We start from the raw sequence: 20,095 nt of genomic DNA, 5'->3' as shown, positions 1-20,095 counted from the left end.
GTAAAAGAAGGCAGCTGGGTAGTTCTGCAGAACTGCCATCTTGCAACCTCATGGATGCCCACACTGGAGAAAGTCTGTGAGGCAAGTACAAATAGGAGCTTAAACTATTATGACAACTGTTTCTTTTTTGGGGGAACCCAAGGTTCTAGGCATTGATGTCATGTAGAAAAAAGACGAGTCGTAACTGATAGGCTAATTTTGTGGGTGAGATGGGCAGAGCAAAGGGTGAGGGAGCCAGAGCGGGGAAAAGATGTCGGTACTCAGATTGGCTGATAAGGAAGGTAGCAGAAGGAGGGTAACAGCTGCCAAGTTACGAGTGACATTGTGAACAAAGAGAACATTTGAAGAATCGGTGGATCTTGAAAGCGATGATGGAAAAAATTACAACTGGACTGAAGGCAATAAGATAAAATTCATAAAGCCAGGAATAGGAATATGTGGCTGAGGTAGGAGGCAGGCCTACTAAATCTGGGCTGAACATGATTACTAAATGATAGCAAAACGATTTTTTAAAAAACCTTCTAATTATTTGTTGAATCCTACTGGAGATCTGGATTTCTCAGCTTATCTGTTAATATAATTGCATCAGGTTGGCTTTTGTGGGAGCATGCAAATATACCTTTGGGTCATCAATAAATAAAAGAGGTTTCGCCCATAGATTGCTTGGCAGATCCAAGAGTGGGCAACCTGGAAAGGCTGGGGAACAATCCTTTGTCAATCAGCCTTTCCCCCTCCCTGCGTGGGTTCTTCCCCTTCTGTTTTGCCCACTTGGGCTTCTGCAAGGGGAAATGTTAATGAGCAGATGCTCCTGTACTTAAGAGGGGAGGGCTGAAGGAAGCTATACTGGCCAGTTTGCTCTTCTGACTGGATCAGCTAGTTCTGTATAGTGTCTCAGCAAAGGAAGTGGTAATGCTATTGCCAACCCATCAAGTTAGCTAATATTTCTTCTATTTAAGCCGCATCATTGCCATTTCCATTTCCATAACTATTGAATTTCTGAGGGTGTATTATTACATGAGCAGGGTGAAATGGTTGGAGCAATCAGCAAAAAAAACCCAAGACATAAATAGTAATTTTTACTAGTTTGGGAGTTTCAGCATTAACTTAATCTTTGAATACTTATCTTGAATCAACCCTTCATAAAATGTATTATTGGGAAAGTGCCGTACCTTGGGGCTCTAAATGTGAGTAGTAGCTTTCATTGAATTCAACTTTCAGCATGTATGCTTAGGTTTGGCCTGCAGGGTGTATTTATTTCTAATATTGAATTAGACTGTATCATTTGATTTTTTAAACTATGATATATTGGTTTTTAAATCAAATTTCAATATTTTGTGAAGATGGATTTGTGGGGGCGGGTTAAATTAGATAGGCCTAAATTGGCACTGGCTATCTCAGAAGTTCAATTACAGAGGCACACAGAAATATCTCTTAGATTACAATGGTAACAATTAGTTTTTAAATTGGAGTATATAACCATTGTATCAGACATTGATTTATGGATGCTACTAAAACATAAAATAGATCTAGCACATTTGCCCACATAACATATGGCATAATATCTCAGCTGTGCTTGAAAGTAAAGAACAAGTATGGAGAAGCAGTACTTCCAATAAAGGGAAGCAGTTATCTGGCGTTTTCTGCATTTATTGAACTACAACTATCCTTGTAGTAAACTCCCAAGCAAGATAGCCTAGAGCAGGGCTTTTCAACTAGTGGTACGGGTACCACCTGTGGTACATTGCCACCTGGCAGGTGGTACACAACCATCCTAGAAAAGTGGTAGTGGGGGAAGGGAATGAACTGAACCAGTGGCAGCACAGCCCAAGCCTGAGCGAGAGATGGCTGGAGCTGCAGGGCTGTCGGCCTCAGCGGAAGCACCAGGATCAGCACTTCTTCGGGGCTGTCAGGGCTCAGCGGAAGCGCCAGGATCAGTGCCGCTTTCCAGCTGATCGGCGCTTCTTCGGGGCTGTCAGGACTCAGTGGAAGCACCAGGATCAGTGCCAGGCTCCAGCTGCAGCTTGGCACTGATCCTGGTGCTTCTGCTGAGCCCTGAAGAGGCACCAATCAGCTGGAAAGCAGCATAGATCCTGGTGCTTCTGTTGAGCCCAGAAGAAGCGCCAATCAGCTGGAATGTTGCAGCATCTCCAGGGTCTTGTGATTTACATTCAGATGCTTGGCAATTGATTCATATTTATGACGGTCACAGTGTCCCAGGGTCATGTGAAGTGACCAAAACCTGCTACAACCACCCAGCAGATGGCGGGAATAAAAACCAAACACCCCCACCCCATCCCCACTGCCAATCCTCAACAGAAATGCTCACAACAATGGAAACCTCGGACAGGAGGAAGAGTGTGGCAGGTGTCTTGCTCGGCTGTGCCTTGGGGGGCACTTTTTTCAGTGCCATTGTAACTTCTAAGAGTCACTAAGTGAACTGTTGTAAGTCAAGGACTACCTGTACTTTATCACTTTTTTCCTTTTTTTTTGGTCATCAAGCTTTTGACACCTTGCTAGGCGACTGATGGTACTCGGATGTTGCCATATTCTAAAAGTGGTACAATGGGTGAAAAGGTTGAAAAGCCCTGGCCTAGAGTTATAGGAGTAAATTAAAATATCTGGTCAGCATCAAGTTAACAATCTCAGCAATACAAGATTTCAGACTAAACATGAATACACATCACAAGTTTCCTGTTCCCATTTATAAAAACAGTTATTGGACATAAATATATTTGAATGTGTATTGGCCTTAAGAAGAAATTCTTGATTTGTAACATCAGCTGGTGATCTCTTGTCCTTACTGAGATTTTTCTTCTTCTCCATTAGGAACTGAATCCAGACACAACGCATCCAGATTTCCGTATGTGGCTCACAAGCTACCCATCTCCCAACTTCCCTGTTTCTGTGCTCCAGAATGGAGTGAAGATGACCAACGAGGCTCCTAAAGGCCTACGGGCAAACGTGATCAGGTCATATCTGATGGACCCCATCTCAGATGTGGAGTTTTTTAACAGCTGCAAAAAGCCTGTCAGTATTTCATGATTAGTCTTAATAATAATAATGATGATGATGATGATGATGATGATGATGATAAAAGTTGGAAGGGTCCTTGGAGGTCATCTAGTCCAACCCCCTGCTCAGGCAGGAAATACCATTTCAGACAAATGGCTGTCCAGTTTCTTCTTAAAAACTTCCAGTGTTGGCGCATTCACCACTTCTGGAGGCAGGTTGTTCCACTGGTTAATTGTTCTAACTGTCAGGAAGGAAGTTTTTCCTTAGTTCTAGGTTGCTTCTCTCTTTGGTTAGTTTCCATCCGTTGCTTCTTGTCCTGCCTTCAGGCGCTTTGGAGAATAGCTTGACTCCCTCTTCTTTGTGGCAGCCCCTGAGACATTGGAACACTGCTATCGTGTCCCCCCTCGTCCTTCTCTTTGTTAAACTAGACATACCCAATTCCAGCAACCGTTCCGTATATGTTTTAGCCCCCAGTCCCCTGATCATCTTTGTTGCTCTTCTCTGTACTCTTTCTAGAGTCTCAACATCTTTTTTACATCGTGGTGACCAAAACTGGATGCAGTATTCCAAGTGTGGCCTTACCAAGGCATTGTAAAGTGGTATTAACACTTCACGTGATCTTGATTCTATCCCTCTGTTAATGCAGCCCAGCACTGTGTTGGCTTTTTTGGCAGCTGCAGCACACTGCTGGCTCATATTTAAGTGATTGTCCACTAGGACTCTGAGATCCCTCTCACAGTTACTACTTATTTTTTTTTCTTCTTGCAAAACCAGCTCAAGCAGACTCTTATAGCTGGGAGGTTGTGTTTTTGCTGGTTTTAAGACCTACCAAATGAAATAGCCCTTCCATGCACAGAAACGTGCCTTTATGTCTGCCTCCTGGGATGCAGTTAATAGCAGGCTTTATTAAAATTGTATTTTTATTTTACCGCCAAGCTTTATTCCTCTTCCATCCAGCGTCGGTGGTATGCCATTAATAATACCGCGTGCCCATTTTTAAAGAAGTCAGGAGGAAGCAGTTTCCCGATGCAAATCTGCAAAGCAGGGGAGAAATTTGTGCAGCCGAAGATGAGCTGAGTATTGCCCTGCTGAGAATCCAACCTTCTTTAATCGAAAGCATTAAAATGCTAGTTTCATAGAACTGGGAGGATGAAAATGGCTGTATGAGTTGATGGATGGCACTCATCACTACCTTCTTTAGAATAACAGCTTCCAGTGAAGAGCCACCTGCTGTTTTCATAATTAGGTTTCAGAGAGCGAAGGCGCTTGACCCAGGATAATTTCCATGATCGGGTGTCGTAATTAAGAATAGGAGATTGTTGTGCTTAAACTGAGATGATTATGTTTGTCTGCTTGCCTGGCAATTAAAAAAAATAAATCTCTGAAACTTTTTAAAAAGTTTTTAAAAAATGCAAACATACCGAAAGAAACAAAAGAAGCAAGAGCAAGCATTTAGGATGCCGGTTTTAAATACATCGTTCCTAAGCATTTGTTCCTAAAAGGCAGCTCACGTCATAATTGTGTAAATTTCCGGGCTGCTTTGCTTACCCAAGGCTCAGTTTTCTTGAAAGAAGGGCACAGGAGACTTTCTGACCTTTTCGTAGAAAGTTTATAAGTGTAAAAAAAAAAACCCCACCGTTTTCAAACTCCAGTAGAGTTCTATCTCCCATCTGATTCCCAAAACCCCTTACAAAAGAGAGCAGCTTGATTTTTTCCCCCTTTTCTTCAGGTTCAGCACAGATTGCTCCCCCTGCAGACTATCTGGGCCCCCTCTACTCTTCCTATACACTTTGACCCATAGTTCCAAGGCTTTTCATGCACCTTCAGTAGCTTTGGGTGACCATCCCGCCACCTTTCTAACATAGCAGCACAAGTTTAGTACTTCAGCAGATCAGTATCATTTAATTAAGTTAATATTGTGTTTTAAATTCAGCTTAGTTTTGGAGTTGGCCCCATCTGCAGTTGCCTGATTGGGAGGAAAGCATCTGGAGAGAATGCAGGGCACATGCACATGCACATGCACACACAAACACACACACACACAAAAAGAAGTTGGACATGAGATCAGCTCTGCTTGCATGAAATATCACTCTTAAGAGGGAATTTGGGGCTGGTGGACACATTGGCTTTTGAGAACATGTCATGTGTAGCCACACAGAACAGCTGCCACGGAGACATTCCTGTGTGCTAATTGGTAACATGATGGTTATGGCATTCACAAAGCATCCGTTACCTTTCCTAGCCTCACATTTATCAGAGTACATTTACCTTTCCTATGGACAAATGGGACACTTCCAACAAAGCACTAAGCAGACCTCTGCCCCAATGGCGTTCAGGAAATTAAATATTTGGAAGAACCATCCAGTTCAAGAACCTGCTCAGGGAGGGAATCCAGGGCAAAGCTTCCCTGCCATATGGCTTTCTAGCTTCTGCTGGAGCCTAGCCAACAAAGGGATCCCACCACGCTTCTAGATCATTAGCTGCATTGTCCAACTTTTATTCCAGTTAGGAAGTTTGTTCTGTACTTTGGCTAAAATCTGCCAGTCTCACCCCCCCTTTAAAAAAATAAATAAATCACTCTTACATGCTGGGATGCTAGAGAACAGGCCTTAACCTTTGTGTGGCAATCCTGCAGGTATTGAAAAAAATGCTACAGTATTTCCATTCCGTACTTTTTTTCTAACAGGTAATCCAATTCCCATATGGTGTGTTTGGTCACACAACAACCTTTCTATTTGTCTGATCCTCCCGCTTTCTTTGAAACTTTTTGCTTTCTTTGACAGTTTTCTAAAATAGAGTGCCCACATACTGTATGTTTTCGAAAAGGTTATCTATTGGACGCAATAGTATACAGGGCAGAAGGAGAAGGTGCTGAATCACGTAGAATGGAGGGGAATATACTTCCTCTGCTTTAGGAATACAGATAATGCTAGAAGGCGGGTGCTTGGCTTTCGCAGCACTGAATTGTTTGGATTAAAACAAGCTTTCTTAAAATAAAGGTGAGGTGGGGCAGGATGCCAGACCTGCCACGAGGGGATTAACAGCGGCACAATGAACCAAAGGGCATCACTTGCTACTCCTCCCTTTCCCACTGCCCGTATAAGACAACCGTGGACAACTTCTGGGGTCACGCATAGTCTTTGGATCGGGTGATGATGCAAATGGACAAAATCAGACATTTTTTTTTCTTGTTTAGTTTCTCTCCTAAGTTTGCAGCTGAAGAATCGAGGTTTTAATTATTTAGCTGTGTTAAACTTAATAATACTTTCAAGGGAACATTTCGCTTGTATCGGGGCTTGTTCCATGCCCCCAGTTTTCAGCAGTGGTGTTCGGAGGGTGTTCAGGGGCTGCTGGGGGCACCTTTAAAGTTAGAAATATGGGTCTGTTTAGCCTGAGCTTCAAAGATTGCCTTGGAGCACATGATGTAGCTCTCCAGTGGAAGTTAAGCAGTTCCAAATTGCCTCCGTGCTAGAAAATGGATCTAGAAAGAAGGCTGATGTTAACTGTGGGGAACCCCTTGGGGGGAAGCAGGTAGCATAATATGAAAGAAAATAATCACTGAATTAACCACAGTAGCACAACTGAGAATCACTAGGCCAGGGGGAGGCAACCTTGGCTCTTTTATGACTCGTGGACTTCAACTCCCAGAATTCCTGAGCCAGCATGGCTCAGCTTGGAAACCTCTCCTTTCCCCCTCAGCGTGGCTGGCTCAGGAATTCTGGGAGTTGAAGTCCACGAGTCATAAAAGAGCCAAGGTTGCCTACCCCTGCACTAGGCAGAAGAACGGCCTAGATAAGCCTTTCCTTTTTCTCCTTTTCCAAAGGCTGAATTCAAGAAGCTCCTGTACGGCCTCTGTTTCTTTCACGCCCTGGTCCAAGAGAGACGAAAATTTGGGCCGTTGGGCTGGAATATTCCCTATGAGTTTAATGAAACTGACCTGCGGATCAGCGTGCAGCAGCTGAATATGTTCATAAATCAGTATGAGGTACTGAACAATTCCCAAATAACGTCAGTTTTGTTCTCTCCATTGCTGAAAGAGCCGTCTGCAGTTAACCGCTTGTTTGTTTGTTCATTCAAAAATAACTAAATAAATAAACTTTCTTCGCTGGGGAAATGGGGGATTTCTCTCTGATGCCGTTGGAGGTGGTCATGATTTATTTTCAAGATCTTGAGGAGCCATAAAGCAAGTATGTTTAATTTAGGGGGTTGAAAATGGATGCTAAAAACCAATATAATTTTGTTAAAAGTATATATTTTCAGCAGAGAGAGTTTACATTCTTGGGTCCTGTCTTTTCTGAGCATTACTACATCCTGTTTCCAAAACACCCCTCCACCCAGCTAATGCTCCTCTCTCTCCTTTTAGGTTCCTTTTAAACTTCTGTTTTTTAATATATATATACTTTTTATTTTATATTTTTTAGCCTTTGATAATAATAATTTTCAGATCCTGATGTGTTTCCTGCTCTTTTTATGTTTGTCTTTGACTATACTAAAGATTTGATTTGAAAACATTGTTTTTTTGTTTTCAGGACTTGCCATTTGATGCTGTCCGCTACATGACGGGCGAATGTAATTATGGAGGCAGAGTTACCGATGACTGGGATCGGCGCACATTGCGCAGCATTCTAAACAAATTCTATAATCCAATTATTGTGATGGATCCCAACTACAAATTTGATACCAGTGGCATTTACTATGCTCCTCCTGAAGGAGAAGTAAGCACCTAAACATATAACAACAACAACAACAACAACAACAACAACAACAACAACAATAATAATAATAATAATAATAATAATAATAATAATAATAATAATAATAATAATAATAATAATAATAATAATAATAATAATAGTGACCTTGGTGGTCATCTAGTTCAACCTCCTGCTCAGGCAGGAAACCCTATACCATTTCAGACAAATGGCAGTCCAGTCTCGTCTTAAAAGCTTCCAGTGTTGGAGCAGTGTTGGAATATAATGATACAACAGAAAGTTTTTTGTCACCAAATATATAATGATAGGACGTTTTTCTGACCAAATCCCATTGAATGGAAGGGAATCCAGGCGAATGGCTGATGCTAAAAGATCAGTGTCTACAAATGGCTGACAACATATCAGAGGAATTCTTTCTTTTTTTCTGGCATAGTTAATGAATAAGATGCATCAACACAGATAGTCTTTCCTGCACAGCAAAAAAATATTTGGGGGTGGGTGTTTTTTTTGTCATTTTCTGGGGTCAAATGCGATGGCTCTGGTGTAGCCGTCAACCTGTATTTTAAAAAATCTCTTTGTAATATCCCTGCGTTCTTCAGCATGTCCAAGATTCAATGTTCCCATTGGGCTTCATAAGTAGATATCAGGTGATATTGAGCAGCTGGGGAATGTTATATGTCACTTCACAGAGAAGATCTAACTCCCATCCATCAGAGAATCCCAAATCCCCTCTCGCTAGGGAAACAACAACAACAACAACAACCCAGAAGGAAAGCAATGATGGTTCAGACAAAGAGGGACACCTTTACCTTTTCTTACCTTCAATATTATCTGGTTCTTCTGAGGGGGAGGGGATCAAGTCTTCAGTGAATCTGTAATCTTCTTTCATAGCAAGACATTGAGAGAGAGAGAGAGAGAGAGAGAGAGAGACTGGTCCAAGTCACCCAGTGGGCTTTCATGCTTTAAGACGGGACTAAAATTTACATCTGTTGATTTCTAGTTGTCACAACAAACTGGCTTTAGGCAGACTTATAGCTCCCTGCAATTCAGGATCAATTTACTAATAGACCACTGTTCTTAATTATTTTCAGTATCAAAGTTACATTGAATACACTAAGACTCTTCCTCTGAATCCTGCCCCAGAGATCTTTGGGATGAACTCCAATGCCGATATCACCAAGGATCAAGCTGAAACACAGTTGCTCTTTGATAATATTCTTCTCACACAGGTATGTTCATTTTCAGTTCAAAAACTAAGAACCTACCTACCAGCACACTACAACCAATGGTTTTGTTCACTTTGGGGGATAGTATTTGAAGTGCAGAAAATCAGCTTTTTCTTCCCTGTGGTGGGCCTGTAATCTTCGTGAATTATCTGGCATATTAGACTATGAAATACTGCAATTAGGTTTTACAAGAGTAGTTTCTAAATTGCCTGACTACTGAAAAGTATCCCCAATAAATTCCAAAATATATATTGGTATTCTTCTGGAAATTCCACCAGCAATAATGGGTATGTACAAAGATGTCTGCAGTACTTTAGGAAGTAATCCTGGCCTACAAGCCTCTAATGCTTTGCTATTTTTACTTCTATTTCTCAAACACAATATTAATACAAGGTTCAGGAGATCTATTGTACAATTTCATTTTCCCCAAGGATGAAAATATTTCCATTCCAATTTGAGAACTAAGTAACAACAACAGACTTGAGAGGCACACATAAATCTTCAAGCCATGCAGTGTCCTTCCACACAGGATGCCTAATGATCCAAGGTCTTGACATTGCGCAAAGGCTTGATTGTGAAGCAAGAGGAACAGGTCCACCATCTAGACCAGAGGTAGGCAACCTTGGCTCTTTTATGACTCATGGACTTCAACTCCCAGAATTCCTGAGCCAGCTATGCTGGCTCAGGAATTCTGGGAGTTGAAGTCCATGAATCATAAAAGAGTCAAGGTTGCCTACCCCTGATCTAGACTATATGTGAGAAAGGCCTGGGTCTCAATGCAATTAGAAATTTATGTGGTAAATGCAGATTTGAGTATTCTTAAAGCTCTCCAGATTGCTTACCTTTAGGTGCACCCTAAAAGCCATACCATCTTAAAATTGTTTGGGTCCATACTTAGGATCATTCAGCTGGCTACTTCATAGTTGGTCAGATTGGAAGCAATGGGCTGGGAGCAGATTGACACTTCATTCCTGCTGATTTCAATAGTGCCCTAATGTGAGAGCTGTTTCAAGTGGATTGCACTCCTGAGGATGACCCAGCTTACTTTGCTGCCCTTGAGATGTTACTTTATAATAATAGTAGCCAGCTATATTAAATCTTCTGTGGTCCAAGATGCCCAAAGTATTAAAAAAAAAGCACAAATGGCCCCAAGCCCAGACTTTCTAATATAAGAAACACAATTTTTGCATGTGAATTAAATGACATCAACAGGCCACTTTCTGTCCAAGTTTAAGTCCCCAGTAAAAGTTCCTCTTGCTGAGCTGAAATATCAGGCGGCCTTTGCAGCATTTCACCACTCTCTTTCTCTCTGTTTTGTAAACAGTCTCGTGCAACAGGTGCTGGCGCCAAGTCCTCTGATGAAATTGTTCGCGAGGTGGCAAGTGACATCCAAAGTAAACTTCCCTCTGACTTTAACATTGAAATAGCAATGAGGAGATACCCAACAACCTACACCCAGAGCATGAACACTGTGCTGGTCCAAGAGATGGGCCGATTTAACAAATTATTGCAAACTATACGAGATTCCTGCATCAACATTCAGAAAGCAATCAAGGTAAGATAAGCTGACGAGAAAACGTATTTAGTTTGAATAGGCTGGAAAGAATAGCTGTCAGTTCCCATTAGTTTCACTGGAGTCTTTGAGAATTTGCCCAATAGTTCTTTTAGTCTGAAAGGTTGAAATAATCTCTGAGCTCTGCCTTTCCCCACTGCTTGGGAGGTGCAGTTCTTAGTTATAATAACATGCTCGGCATTATGCATCACTGCTGTTTTATAAATCTAGCAGTGGGGACGAGGCAGAGGATGAAAACCAATGGAAATATACTTTGAAGACAGCAACCTAAGCTAGTGGCCTGCTATGCAGCTGGAAAGATTGCCCCCCAAAAGATACTCAAATGTCATAGTGCAGGGCTGTCAAGCTGCCGGCCCACGGGCTGGACGCATCATCAGGAAACCACGCTAGGAAATTCTCTTTTCAACTCTTTCCTCTGCTAGAAACTTAACATGGACTTTTCATTTTAACCCTTTTCCCCTAATGGACTGGACTGGACTGGACTGGACTGGAATAGAATAGAATAGAATAGAATAGAATAGAATAGAATAGAATAGAATAGAATAGAATAGAATAGAATTCTTTATTGGCCAAGTGTGATTGGACCCAAGTACAGTATAGTACTTGTGTGTCCAAGCACACAGTCCAATACAGTACAGAATACGCACCTTACGTGGCTGCCATGAAGATTACTTGGGCATTGTACGGGAAGGACCAACTAATAAATTCATCCTTTCATGATCTCCAATAGAACATACCTAATGCAATTATTGACAGTAATAACATTTGATTAAATTTGTATGCTGCCTGATTCCAATGATTGGGCAACATATTGTATAGCTCAAATAGTGCTAGTGAAATAAAATCTTTAAATTTCAAAGATAATGCACCTATCTTGTCATGTGTCAACGCTGCTAATATTGGATATTATTTGCTCACTGTATATTTGTCCTTCCACAACTGAACTGTGTAACAAAAATATGAAGTGTTATCAATCCTAACAGTAAACACAGGCATGTAAACCGAGCAGGGGTTCACTGTATATGCTGCGATCACGTATCAGCTCAATTCAAGAGCAGCAGACCCCGATCTTTATGGTTTGGTGGCCCAGCAGGGGTGGGAGAGGGCCCGCCACTCATGCAAGTTGAGCTGCACACGTGTGCTGGCCAGCCACTTGCTCGGCCTGGTTCAGAAAGGGCCACAACCCAGGGATTGGGGACCCCTGCTCAAGAGTACAAGCTTGTACAGTAACATGACAGATTTTGAGTTACCACTGCATAGAGACTAAATTACTAAGCTCTGCTACTCCCTAGAGACAAAATTTGGTAAAGCTATGATATGGAGAGGGAAAAATCCACTTACATGTCTTTTTCCCCCCTGTATCTCAAACAGGGTCTAGTGGTGATGTCTGCAGATCTGGAAGAAGTAGTAAATAGTATTTTGAAAGGAAAAATTCCAGGCATGTGGATGAGTAAGTCTTATCCAAGCCTCAAACCTCTTGGTAGCTACGTAAATGATTTTCTTGCCAGATTGAAGTTCCTACAGGTGAGCACTTCACTTAAAATTTTGATTCCGGGTGCACTTTAGATATGTGTAACTACAATTCATCATCCTAGCATGTTTAATAAGAAAAGCTGTACCATTTCTCTGTATGTGCATATAGCTTTAAATACTGTAAGTCACATACTGCCTGAAGTAGGTATAATTAATATCCAAAGCACTATTTCAGATTCTGGGTGCATGTTGTTTACAATGATTTGAGTTATTAGGGCATATGTTATATAACCTAGTAGTACAATGGCTGCCTATTCAAGTTGTGCCACTGACAATAGAATACTGACTTTTCCCATTACTGAATGCCTGCACTTCAGAAGTCACTTCAAACCGAAGTACATAAATTTTTAAGTGCTGGAGATTCATCTTACCATTGTGCTATGGCAACAGTTTGGTGAGCTTTCCTGCTACTGGTTAAAAGCATATTGACATAAGATTTAGGACTGAATTCGTAGACAAAGGAAACATGGTTTGCCATCCTTAACAAAAAGGAGCACAGGAAATGTAACTCTCTTAAACATGCCGAGGGTATTTAGCAAATTTTGAAGGGGGTCATGGAATGTTACAAGGCAATTTTGTCATTTTTTTATCATCTTCTTCAGTTGCTCAGGGTTTTCTTGTTGTGCTACCATCTAGACCTGAGGTAGGAAATGTGGCACTCTAATATTGTATGGTAATTACAGTCCCTGGTCACATTGATTGGGGTTAACCGAGTCCAAGATCTGGCACACCGTGGGATCCATTGTCATCCTAAAAGAGCTTTGCACAAACCTGAGGCAATCTGCCCCCAGAATTTGCAAAAATCTGATTTTCTTTTGCCATTCGTGGCACATTTAGTAAGGCTTGCCCATTTCTAAAGAGTGTGGTGGCAGTGTGGGGGGGGGAAGCCAGTGAGCAGGTTGCATTCCATTGATACATCCTGATCCAACCTAATGAATTCATTTGTTAATATTAAACCTGAATTTCCTCCTCGTCCTATCATTGCAGACATGGTTTGAAAATGGAACTCCCCCAATGTTCTGGCTTTCTGGATTTTTCTTCACACAAGCCTTCTTAACTGGTGCCCAACAGAATTTTGCCCGGAAATACACCATCCCAATTGATCTGCTGGGGTTTGATTATGAAGTTCTGGAAGACAAGGAATACAAACACGGCCCCGAAGATGGTGAATCTACAATCAGATTAACAGCCTTATAATTTGGAGAAATTTTATTTTAATTACCCCTTTGTACTCTTCTCTTCATCCAAGATGCTCAGGGTGGAAAATTGAGGAAATTGAATTTAAGCTTTTCAAAACCATTATGAAGTTAGGCTGAGGCTATGTGAATGTCCATATGCTAAGCAGAGAGGTGCATCATAGCCCCCTTACTCTTTGTCCACTTGATCCTCTGCATAACATTTTCTTTATATTCATATCAGGAAAATTGGTCATAGTAAATTCCTTGAGATTATCACAAAGATTAAGAGGGTAGATTGTGGCCTAATTGTTCGTTATGGCCACATGTTTAACACAGAAAACCTGCTTCTGAATAGGAAATCACACATAAGTCATACTTTTCAATGGGCCTTGAAACTAATCCAGGGCAAAGCTGCAACCTATATCCTATCTGTTTATTTCTGTTTGCAGAAATAATCATTGTTTTAGATTTGTCTATGCAAGCTGTACAGAATCCATTTATAGGTATGGGCTTCCCTAATGGGAATTATCAAAAATTCATAATCCGATGTAAAGTTCACTTAGAAAATAAAATCCCACACATTGCTTTATGCCAACCTATCCTTTTTTTTCTCAAATAAAAAACAGGAGTCTACGTTCATGGATTATTCTTAGATGGAGCTCGTTGGAACAGGAAGACGAAGAAATTAGGGGAATCTTACCCCAAAATCCTTTATGATAATATGCCAGTGGTTAGTATTTCCTGCTAAATATGATTCCCCCCCCCCCCCTAGTAATCTGTAGAGCTATTCTGTATCCATTGACCTGGGATGAAGCAAGCATGGATGTGATAGTTCCTTGATGGGGATTTAAACATGCACATTAGTTTTGTGTATAAGTAACTCAAGTAACATATGTGATTATATATCCCACTTTGTGCTGTAATTGCATTTGATTGTGCCACTATGCTGATTGGCCTGATTTGGTTCAGACATTCACAAAGATAATCCGCCCTCGCCCAGATAAAGGGAAGAACATTGTAATCCGCTTGCATCTTAATCGTCTCCTTCTACTTGCTACAGATGTGGCTCAAGCCTTGCCGAAGGTCAGACATTCCCAGCAGACCCAGTTATTTGGCTCCGGTGTACAAGACAAGCGAAAGACGAGGAACTTTGTCCACTACGGGCCACTCTACCAATTTTGTGATTGCAATGATTTTGCCTTCGGACAGGCCGGAGGAACACTGGATTGGACGAGGCGTGGCCCTGTTATGCCAGCTCAACTCCTAACCGAAGGCAGGCCGCCGGGAAAGAGGGCCTAATGGGTCACCCTGCCCCATTCAGTAGCTTTTTCATCCCTTTTTTTTCTAAAGAAATTCAAATGTTTCAAAAATTTTAAATACACTTTATTTGCATCTTTTAAGTTGTAAAAAAAAATAGAATAAGTTGAATGAAATAATAATAAAAAGTTCTTGGGGGTAAAAAGCAAGTCTGCATAATTGTTTATTCAATAATTTTATTTTCTTATGTTCCTTGTGAATAAGGAACAGACATTAACACAACACTGTTGACAATGGACAAAAACAGCATTTCATCATTTCCATCCATATATATATATATATATATATATATATATATATGGATTTTGTTGTAACAAATTAAAACACCACACCACCCCCTTCCAAAAGCTGTATCTCAAATATATTTCAGGACCATAATCACATTGTTTCAACCGTTAAGGAAAGAAGTCACACTGCATCCTAGGATGCTACAGCATTTTCTAAGCAATCATCATCACAGCTGATTCAGTGCAGTGTGATCAATATGGGATGTCACACAGTGACAGCATTTTAAGATACAAGTAACATTTATGCCCTCTAACAAGTACACATTTAAATGAGACTGGACTCCAGTGGAAGAGAATGATGAATCCACGTAGAACATGTAGCGGAATCCCGATTGTCCCAAATGTGATCACTTAATTGTATTTCAAAAAAAAATATAAAAAAATGGGGGGGGGGGAAATCAGCACCCAAGGAAATAGGAGAAGCTAGGGCTGCTCTTCACATAGTGTAACAGGCACACAAGTGAATGAGGAAGGATCGTCTCCCGAAGGCTCACCAAAATCCTAACATTCCACCACAGGACTGGTGTTTCGTAAAAAGAAAAAAAATATTATTTAGTTCTAATGGTTTTTTCCCAGATTGACATTACATTAGAGAGCATGCCAGCAGAATGCAAAAGGAAAAACTACTACCTGAAGTAGAGAAAAGCTTTATTCATAATTACAAAAACAGGCTTTGAAAATCTTGTATGCCTGACTTTTTTTTTTGCAAAAGAAAAAGAAGAAGAAGAAGAGAGAGAGATCTCCTTCCAGCAGTCTGGCAGATGCTAATAAATCAAGGGTCCAAGGGCCCAAATCTTAGGAGAAGGAAGTCCCACTGATAGATATCTAAGGGGAATGCAGCAGCATCTCCTCTAGCTTGACGGTAAGCATTTTTAGCTGGAGTTGAGCTACTCTCTCTAGCAAAGGGTGAGACCAAAGAAGATCCAACTTTTCAGTCTTCACAGTTGTTCTGAAATCCAACTGGATATGCAGTTGGTAAGGAAGCAGGAGCCAGTCCTCTGTGGAGCCACCAGCTAACCAAAACACTGCTGTCCGTTAGTATTCAGTCCCTCCCACAAAAGCCACCATCGTCCGACATACCTTTAAAGTAGGCAACACTTCCACAACTGCAGGAATGTCTGGAGAAAAGTCAGTGGAATGATCAAAAAAAGTAAATTGGAATGAAAGCATATCTGGTTTCGTAATTTTTAGGGATTCTCTGATGGGAATCAAAAGAAAAGTAACCCCTCCCCGCTAAAACCCAAACCCACCAACCTTTTTTTTGCAGCTCAGCTTATATATACTTTTTTTAAAAAAGGAAGAAAAATACTGGAAGAAACTAACTCTCAAGATTAGTTTTAGGACTAACCTGTTGTGTTCTTGTTTCCTGGGACTGGAAGTGTCGGCTCTTCTCATAATCTCTTACAATCTGTCTCTAGGGGTTAATAGTTGATTGGCACAAACATTCTCCCTAGGGTGAAGCTAATCCCTGCAGAGTTAAGGCTTTTCCCCAAATCTGCACATGCCATGATGCTAGCTATCATAGAAGGCCTGATCTATGTAATCTCTGCACCACACCTCCCTGGCCTAGGTTTCTAGGAACCCCTGCAGCCATGTGGGGAATCCCCCTGCTGGGGAGGAAGCACCCCCAAGATAGGAAGTCACCTGCTTGGCTTCTGGCAGGAGACCTTGGAACTTCTACAATGCAGAAGGAACCCAACTGCAGCGAAGGCCAGCAGAATAGAAGAAAGTTAAAAACAATGAAAGCAAATCTCCGAAAGGGGCCCTTGGGGAGAAAAATTCTCAATGTCACGCAGCTGCAGATGCTCCACATTTAGGTGGCATGGCACTGGAATTCATACGTTCAAAACTATTCTCAGGAATCATGTGAAACAACATGAAAAAGGGGCTGCTGTCAAAAAAAAACACCTGAGGCAGGACCTCCCTTAATTAACAGAGAAGAAAGTATGAACCGCTAAAAACCAGCATTGCTACCTGCTCCACCACTGCAGCCAGGGGAATTGGAGGAAGTCCAGAAGCAATATTTAGCTATCTGGCATTTTGCTAGCCAATCTCCACAAGCTAGCATGAAATAGCTAATACTTTCCAACCCCATGCCTCCCCCCAAGGTGCACAGACCCCTGAGGCTTGATTCAGAGATCTGCAGCCTGCTTATCCTTGGGCTTCAAAAGGACAAGAGTACAATACTGCATCACTGCCATAATAACGAAGGGGCTCAAAAATTTGCAAAGGAGATATGTGTAGTAGTGGCTGCGGACAAGAACACATGCTTGAAACCCTGTATGAAAGAGCTGATTGGCAAGGAGTGAGAAAAAGGGGGGGGGGGGAGGAAAGTTCAATCCAGGACAGAGAAGAAGAAAATTTAATCCAGTGGCTGAACCAGAAAAACACGTGGTTTCGCTTTGGTCATATCATTCAGCACAGTGCAAAAGAGCTGACCGAGCAGGCAACAAGGCTGGGAGCAAATGCAATCCAATAATAACATGCTAGAAACAATTCATCCTTTTTGCTTTGTTTTAAAAAAATAAACATTAAAAAGGTGACCTTTCCCGGAATGGTTCTAGTTGTACACTGCCAACTAATTTCAATTGCGAGCCTGGGTGTGTGTGTGTGTGTGTGTGTGTGTGTGTGTGTGTGTTACAGGCTGGGACAAGGAGCCCGGGGAATGATCTAGCTTGGCACGTGAATTCTGTGGATACATAGGGGTGCCTTTCACCATTTGCTCAAGTACAACACAAAAGGCTTTTGTCAGCAGGGGGTGTGATTTCGGCTGCACGTTGCCAGAGCCAACTAGAAACGATATGTTTGTAACAGCATCTCATGCATCGTGTTTACATGCTCTGCTTCCAACACAACCTGATTTTTATTTATTTATTTATTTAAAAAGAAAAACACTGGACCCAATCAATCGTATTTTTGTTTGTTCTCTTCCTTTCCATTAGCTAGAAAGAAGCAGAGCCTGTTTAAACAGATACCAAAATACGGTTACAGGTAAACCAGAGTGTGTCACTGCTTTGTCTGGGAACTGATGTGCATACAGTATCACAGGGCAGACTAAAAAAAGTCTTACAGTAGCATGACTGCAATCACAGTTGAGTACTGGAAGTTTTCAAAACTGAATGTCCAACACTATTTTGTCTTCATAAAGGGCAATCACGAGCATGATGGCAAAACCCAGGACAAGCCCCAAGTTCTGGAGGACGAATTGACCCACTGGACAGTAGCCGTGCTCTTCATTGTCTCCATCCCCGTGAAGCATCTCTGGAAGCTGAAAGGAAGGAAAGGTCTGAATAACCCTTTTTAAATCAGGCAGTCCCCGTCTGTAATTCAGAAACCAAGAAGGAACCCTCTGCTTTGAAATGATGGATCTGCACTGAGAGAGGGCTGGGACACTCACTGGCTGACGCTGTTTTTCTCATGAACTTCTCCTGCCACAGAATTCTGCGCATTACTTCTGTGGCTGAAAATCTGAAGCAAACTTACTTCACTTTCCTGCATAATCAAGGATTCCAGTATTACAACCACAGAATTGATTTTATTATAGTTTCTCCATTTATCTTAACCCCATTTATCTGGGGGTTAAAATAAACTGCTACCCATCCAGCAAAAGGAACTTTGGATGGCAAGATATAATCTTATCCAAGTTCATTTTTCTTGGATTTACAAGCGGATACGGCTATTCTTAACTTATAGTTCAACTACTACTCCCTCCCTCATTATTGGTACTGTTCCCTTTGGACAAATGATAGCCTTCAACTGCCATCTTCTGATTATAGGAATCATCCCACCAAACATTCTTCCAACTCCATATCTGCTTTTCTGTGCTAGGAATCCAAGGTCATTCCTGGTCCATCCTCTTGTGTGCAAGCGATTCCCATTCTGGCTCTTTCTATCTAGGCCCCTCTTCCTTCTTCTTTTGTGAAAAACTGCTCCCTCACTGACCTCCCGTAGGGCCTGGGTCTTCTGGCATTAGCAGAGCTGCATGCGCCAAAGGAGTCTTCCTCAGCCTGGGAAACCTGCAAGACTCCAAACGCTGCCCTACCCGAAAGGCCACAGGCACACAACACCACATATTGAGGATCTTACCATGTCCACGAGGGCCACGTAGAGGAACATGCCAGCAGTGATTGCAAAGATCCAAAGAGTGATGTTATTTGCATATTGTCCCACAGCTGTTCCTATTAGCATTCCCACATAAGCCATCATCGCCGAGAGGAGGTTGTAAACAATGGCCTGCTTCACCGTCATGCCCGCCTTCAGAAGTACAGCAAAGTCACCTAGTGGAAAGGAAAAAGCGATAGCACAATCGCAGGCTCATCCAGTCTAATCAGGGACATTCTCACTAAAAAGATCCCTGGTGCTATCTGTCTGTCTCTCTCATATCTATCTATCATCTATCTATCTATCTAATCTATCTAATCTATCTAATCTATCTATCTATCTATCTATCTATCTATCTATCTATCTATCTATCTATCTATCTATCTATCTATCTATCTATCTATCTATCCTATCTAATCTATCTATCTATCTATCCATCCATCCATCCATCCATCCATCCATCTATAAAACTATCTATAGATCAGTGATGACGAACCTTTTAGAGACCGAGTGCCCAAACTGCAACCCAAAACCCACTCATGCATCGTCGGGTGCTGGGTGGGCATGGCCCATTGGGTGGGCGTGGCTGCGGTGGTAACGGCAGACTGGGTGGGACTAAAAAGTTCAATCAATCAATTCCAACTTTGCAAGATCTTATTTTTCCCCGCGAGAAGTTGAAATTGACTGATTGATTGAACCTTTTTTTTTGTACATGGTGGCGGAGGCCTAAAGAAAAAGGTTTTATAAAACCCAGCTGAAGGCCTAGGACTGGGGTGACGGCGCGCGTGCCCATAGAGAGGGCTCTGAGTGCCGCCTCTGTCACCGTGCTATAGGTTCGCTTCCACTGCTATAGATAGTTTTCTAATTCATTTCTTGGCTAAATAGAAATTGTGGTGGTTAATTCTGTTGTCTAGGGAATAGCATGACAAGGAAGGGAGCATGCTGCAGAAGGGAGAGAGAGGCATGCAACCCTTGAGTTGCCCCCCAAAGGCTTGACCATTCAGTAACAGTCTAGCCGTGTTATTCCTTTATATCTCTATATCAGAGTGCCTGCCATCTATTACTGTTAATTTGTCTGCCTTTATCCCAACAAAACAGGAATGATCTCTTGGACAAAGGACTGGCTAGCAATTCAGCTGCTGTTGCTGCTAAAAAA

The 20,095-nt window shown here is 41.8% G+C and overlaps 2 protein-coding genes across 5 annotated transcripts in view; one reads left to right on the top strand and one right to left on the bottom strand.

The window, feature by feature from the left end:
- Positions 1 to 16,402, top strand: part of LOC107291927 (dynein heavy chain 7, axonemal) — a 64,202-nt gene extending 47,800 nt beyond the window's left edge. The window contains exons 21-29 of the mRNA XM_015820981.1: positions 2,827 to 3,027; positions 6,836 to 6,997; positions 7,542 to 7,727; positions 8,816 to 8,953; positions 10,275 to 10,505; positions 11,895 to 12,047; positions 13,044 to 13,221; positions 13,861 to 13,964; positions 14,295 to 16,402. Coding sequence (XP_015676467.1) covers positions 2,827 to 3,027; positions 6,836 to 6,997; positions 7,542 to 7,727; positions 8,816 to 8,953; positions 10,275 to 10,505; positions 11,895 to 12,047; positions 13,044 to 13,221; positions 13,861 to 13,964; positions 14,295 to 14,501 — 1,560 coding nt within the window. The 3' untranslated portion in view covers positions 14,502 to 16,402. The remainder of the gene's footprint in view (positions 1 to 2,826; positions 3,028 to 6,835; positions 6,998 to 7,541; positions 7,728 to 8,815; positions 8,954 to 10,274; positions 10,506 to 11,894; positions 12,048 to 13,043; positions 13,222 to 13,860; positions 13,965 to 14,294) is intronic.
- A 1,353-nt stretch (positions 16,403 to 17,755) lies between these two features.
- Positions 17,756 to 20,095, bottom strand: part of SLC39A10 (solute carrier family 39 member 10) — a 36,239-nt gene continuing 33,899 nt past the window's right edge. For all 4 annotated transcript variants that reach the window (XM_015820980.1, XM_015820978.1, XM_015820976.1 and 1 more), the window contains exons 9-10: positions 18,925 to 19,115; positions 17,756 to 18,106 (exon numbers count right to left, since the gene is read on the bottom strand). In XM_015820980.1, the coding sequence (XP_015676466.1) occupies positions 17,948 to 18,106; positions 18,925 to 19,115 (350 nt within the window). In that variant the 3' untranslated portion in view covers positions 17,756 to 17,947. The remainder of the gene's footprint in view (positions 18,107 to 18,924; positions 19,116 to 20,095) is intronic.

This window comes from Protobothrops mucrosquamatus, unplaced genomic scaffold, assembly GCF_001527695.2.
Source record: "Protobothrops mucrosquamatus isolate PMUCROS unplaced genomic scaffold, P.Mucros_1.0 scaffold1226, whole genome shotgun sequence".
Taxonomy (NCBI): Eukaryota; Metazoa; Chordata; class Lepidosauria; order Squamata; family Viperidae; genus Protobothrops; species Protobothrops mucrosquamatus.
The sequence above is the reverse complement of the archived record's forward strand: the minus strand, read 5'-3'. Positions and strand labels throughout refer to the sequence as shown.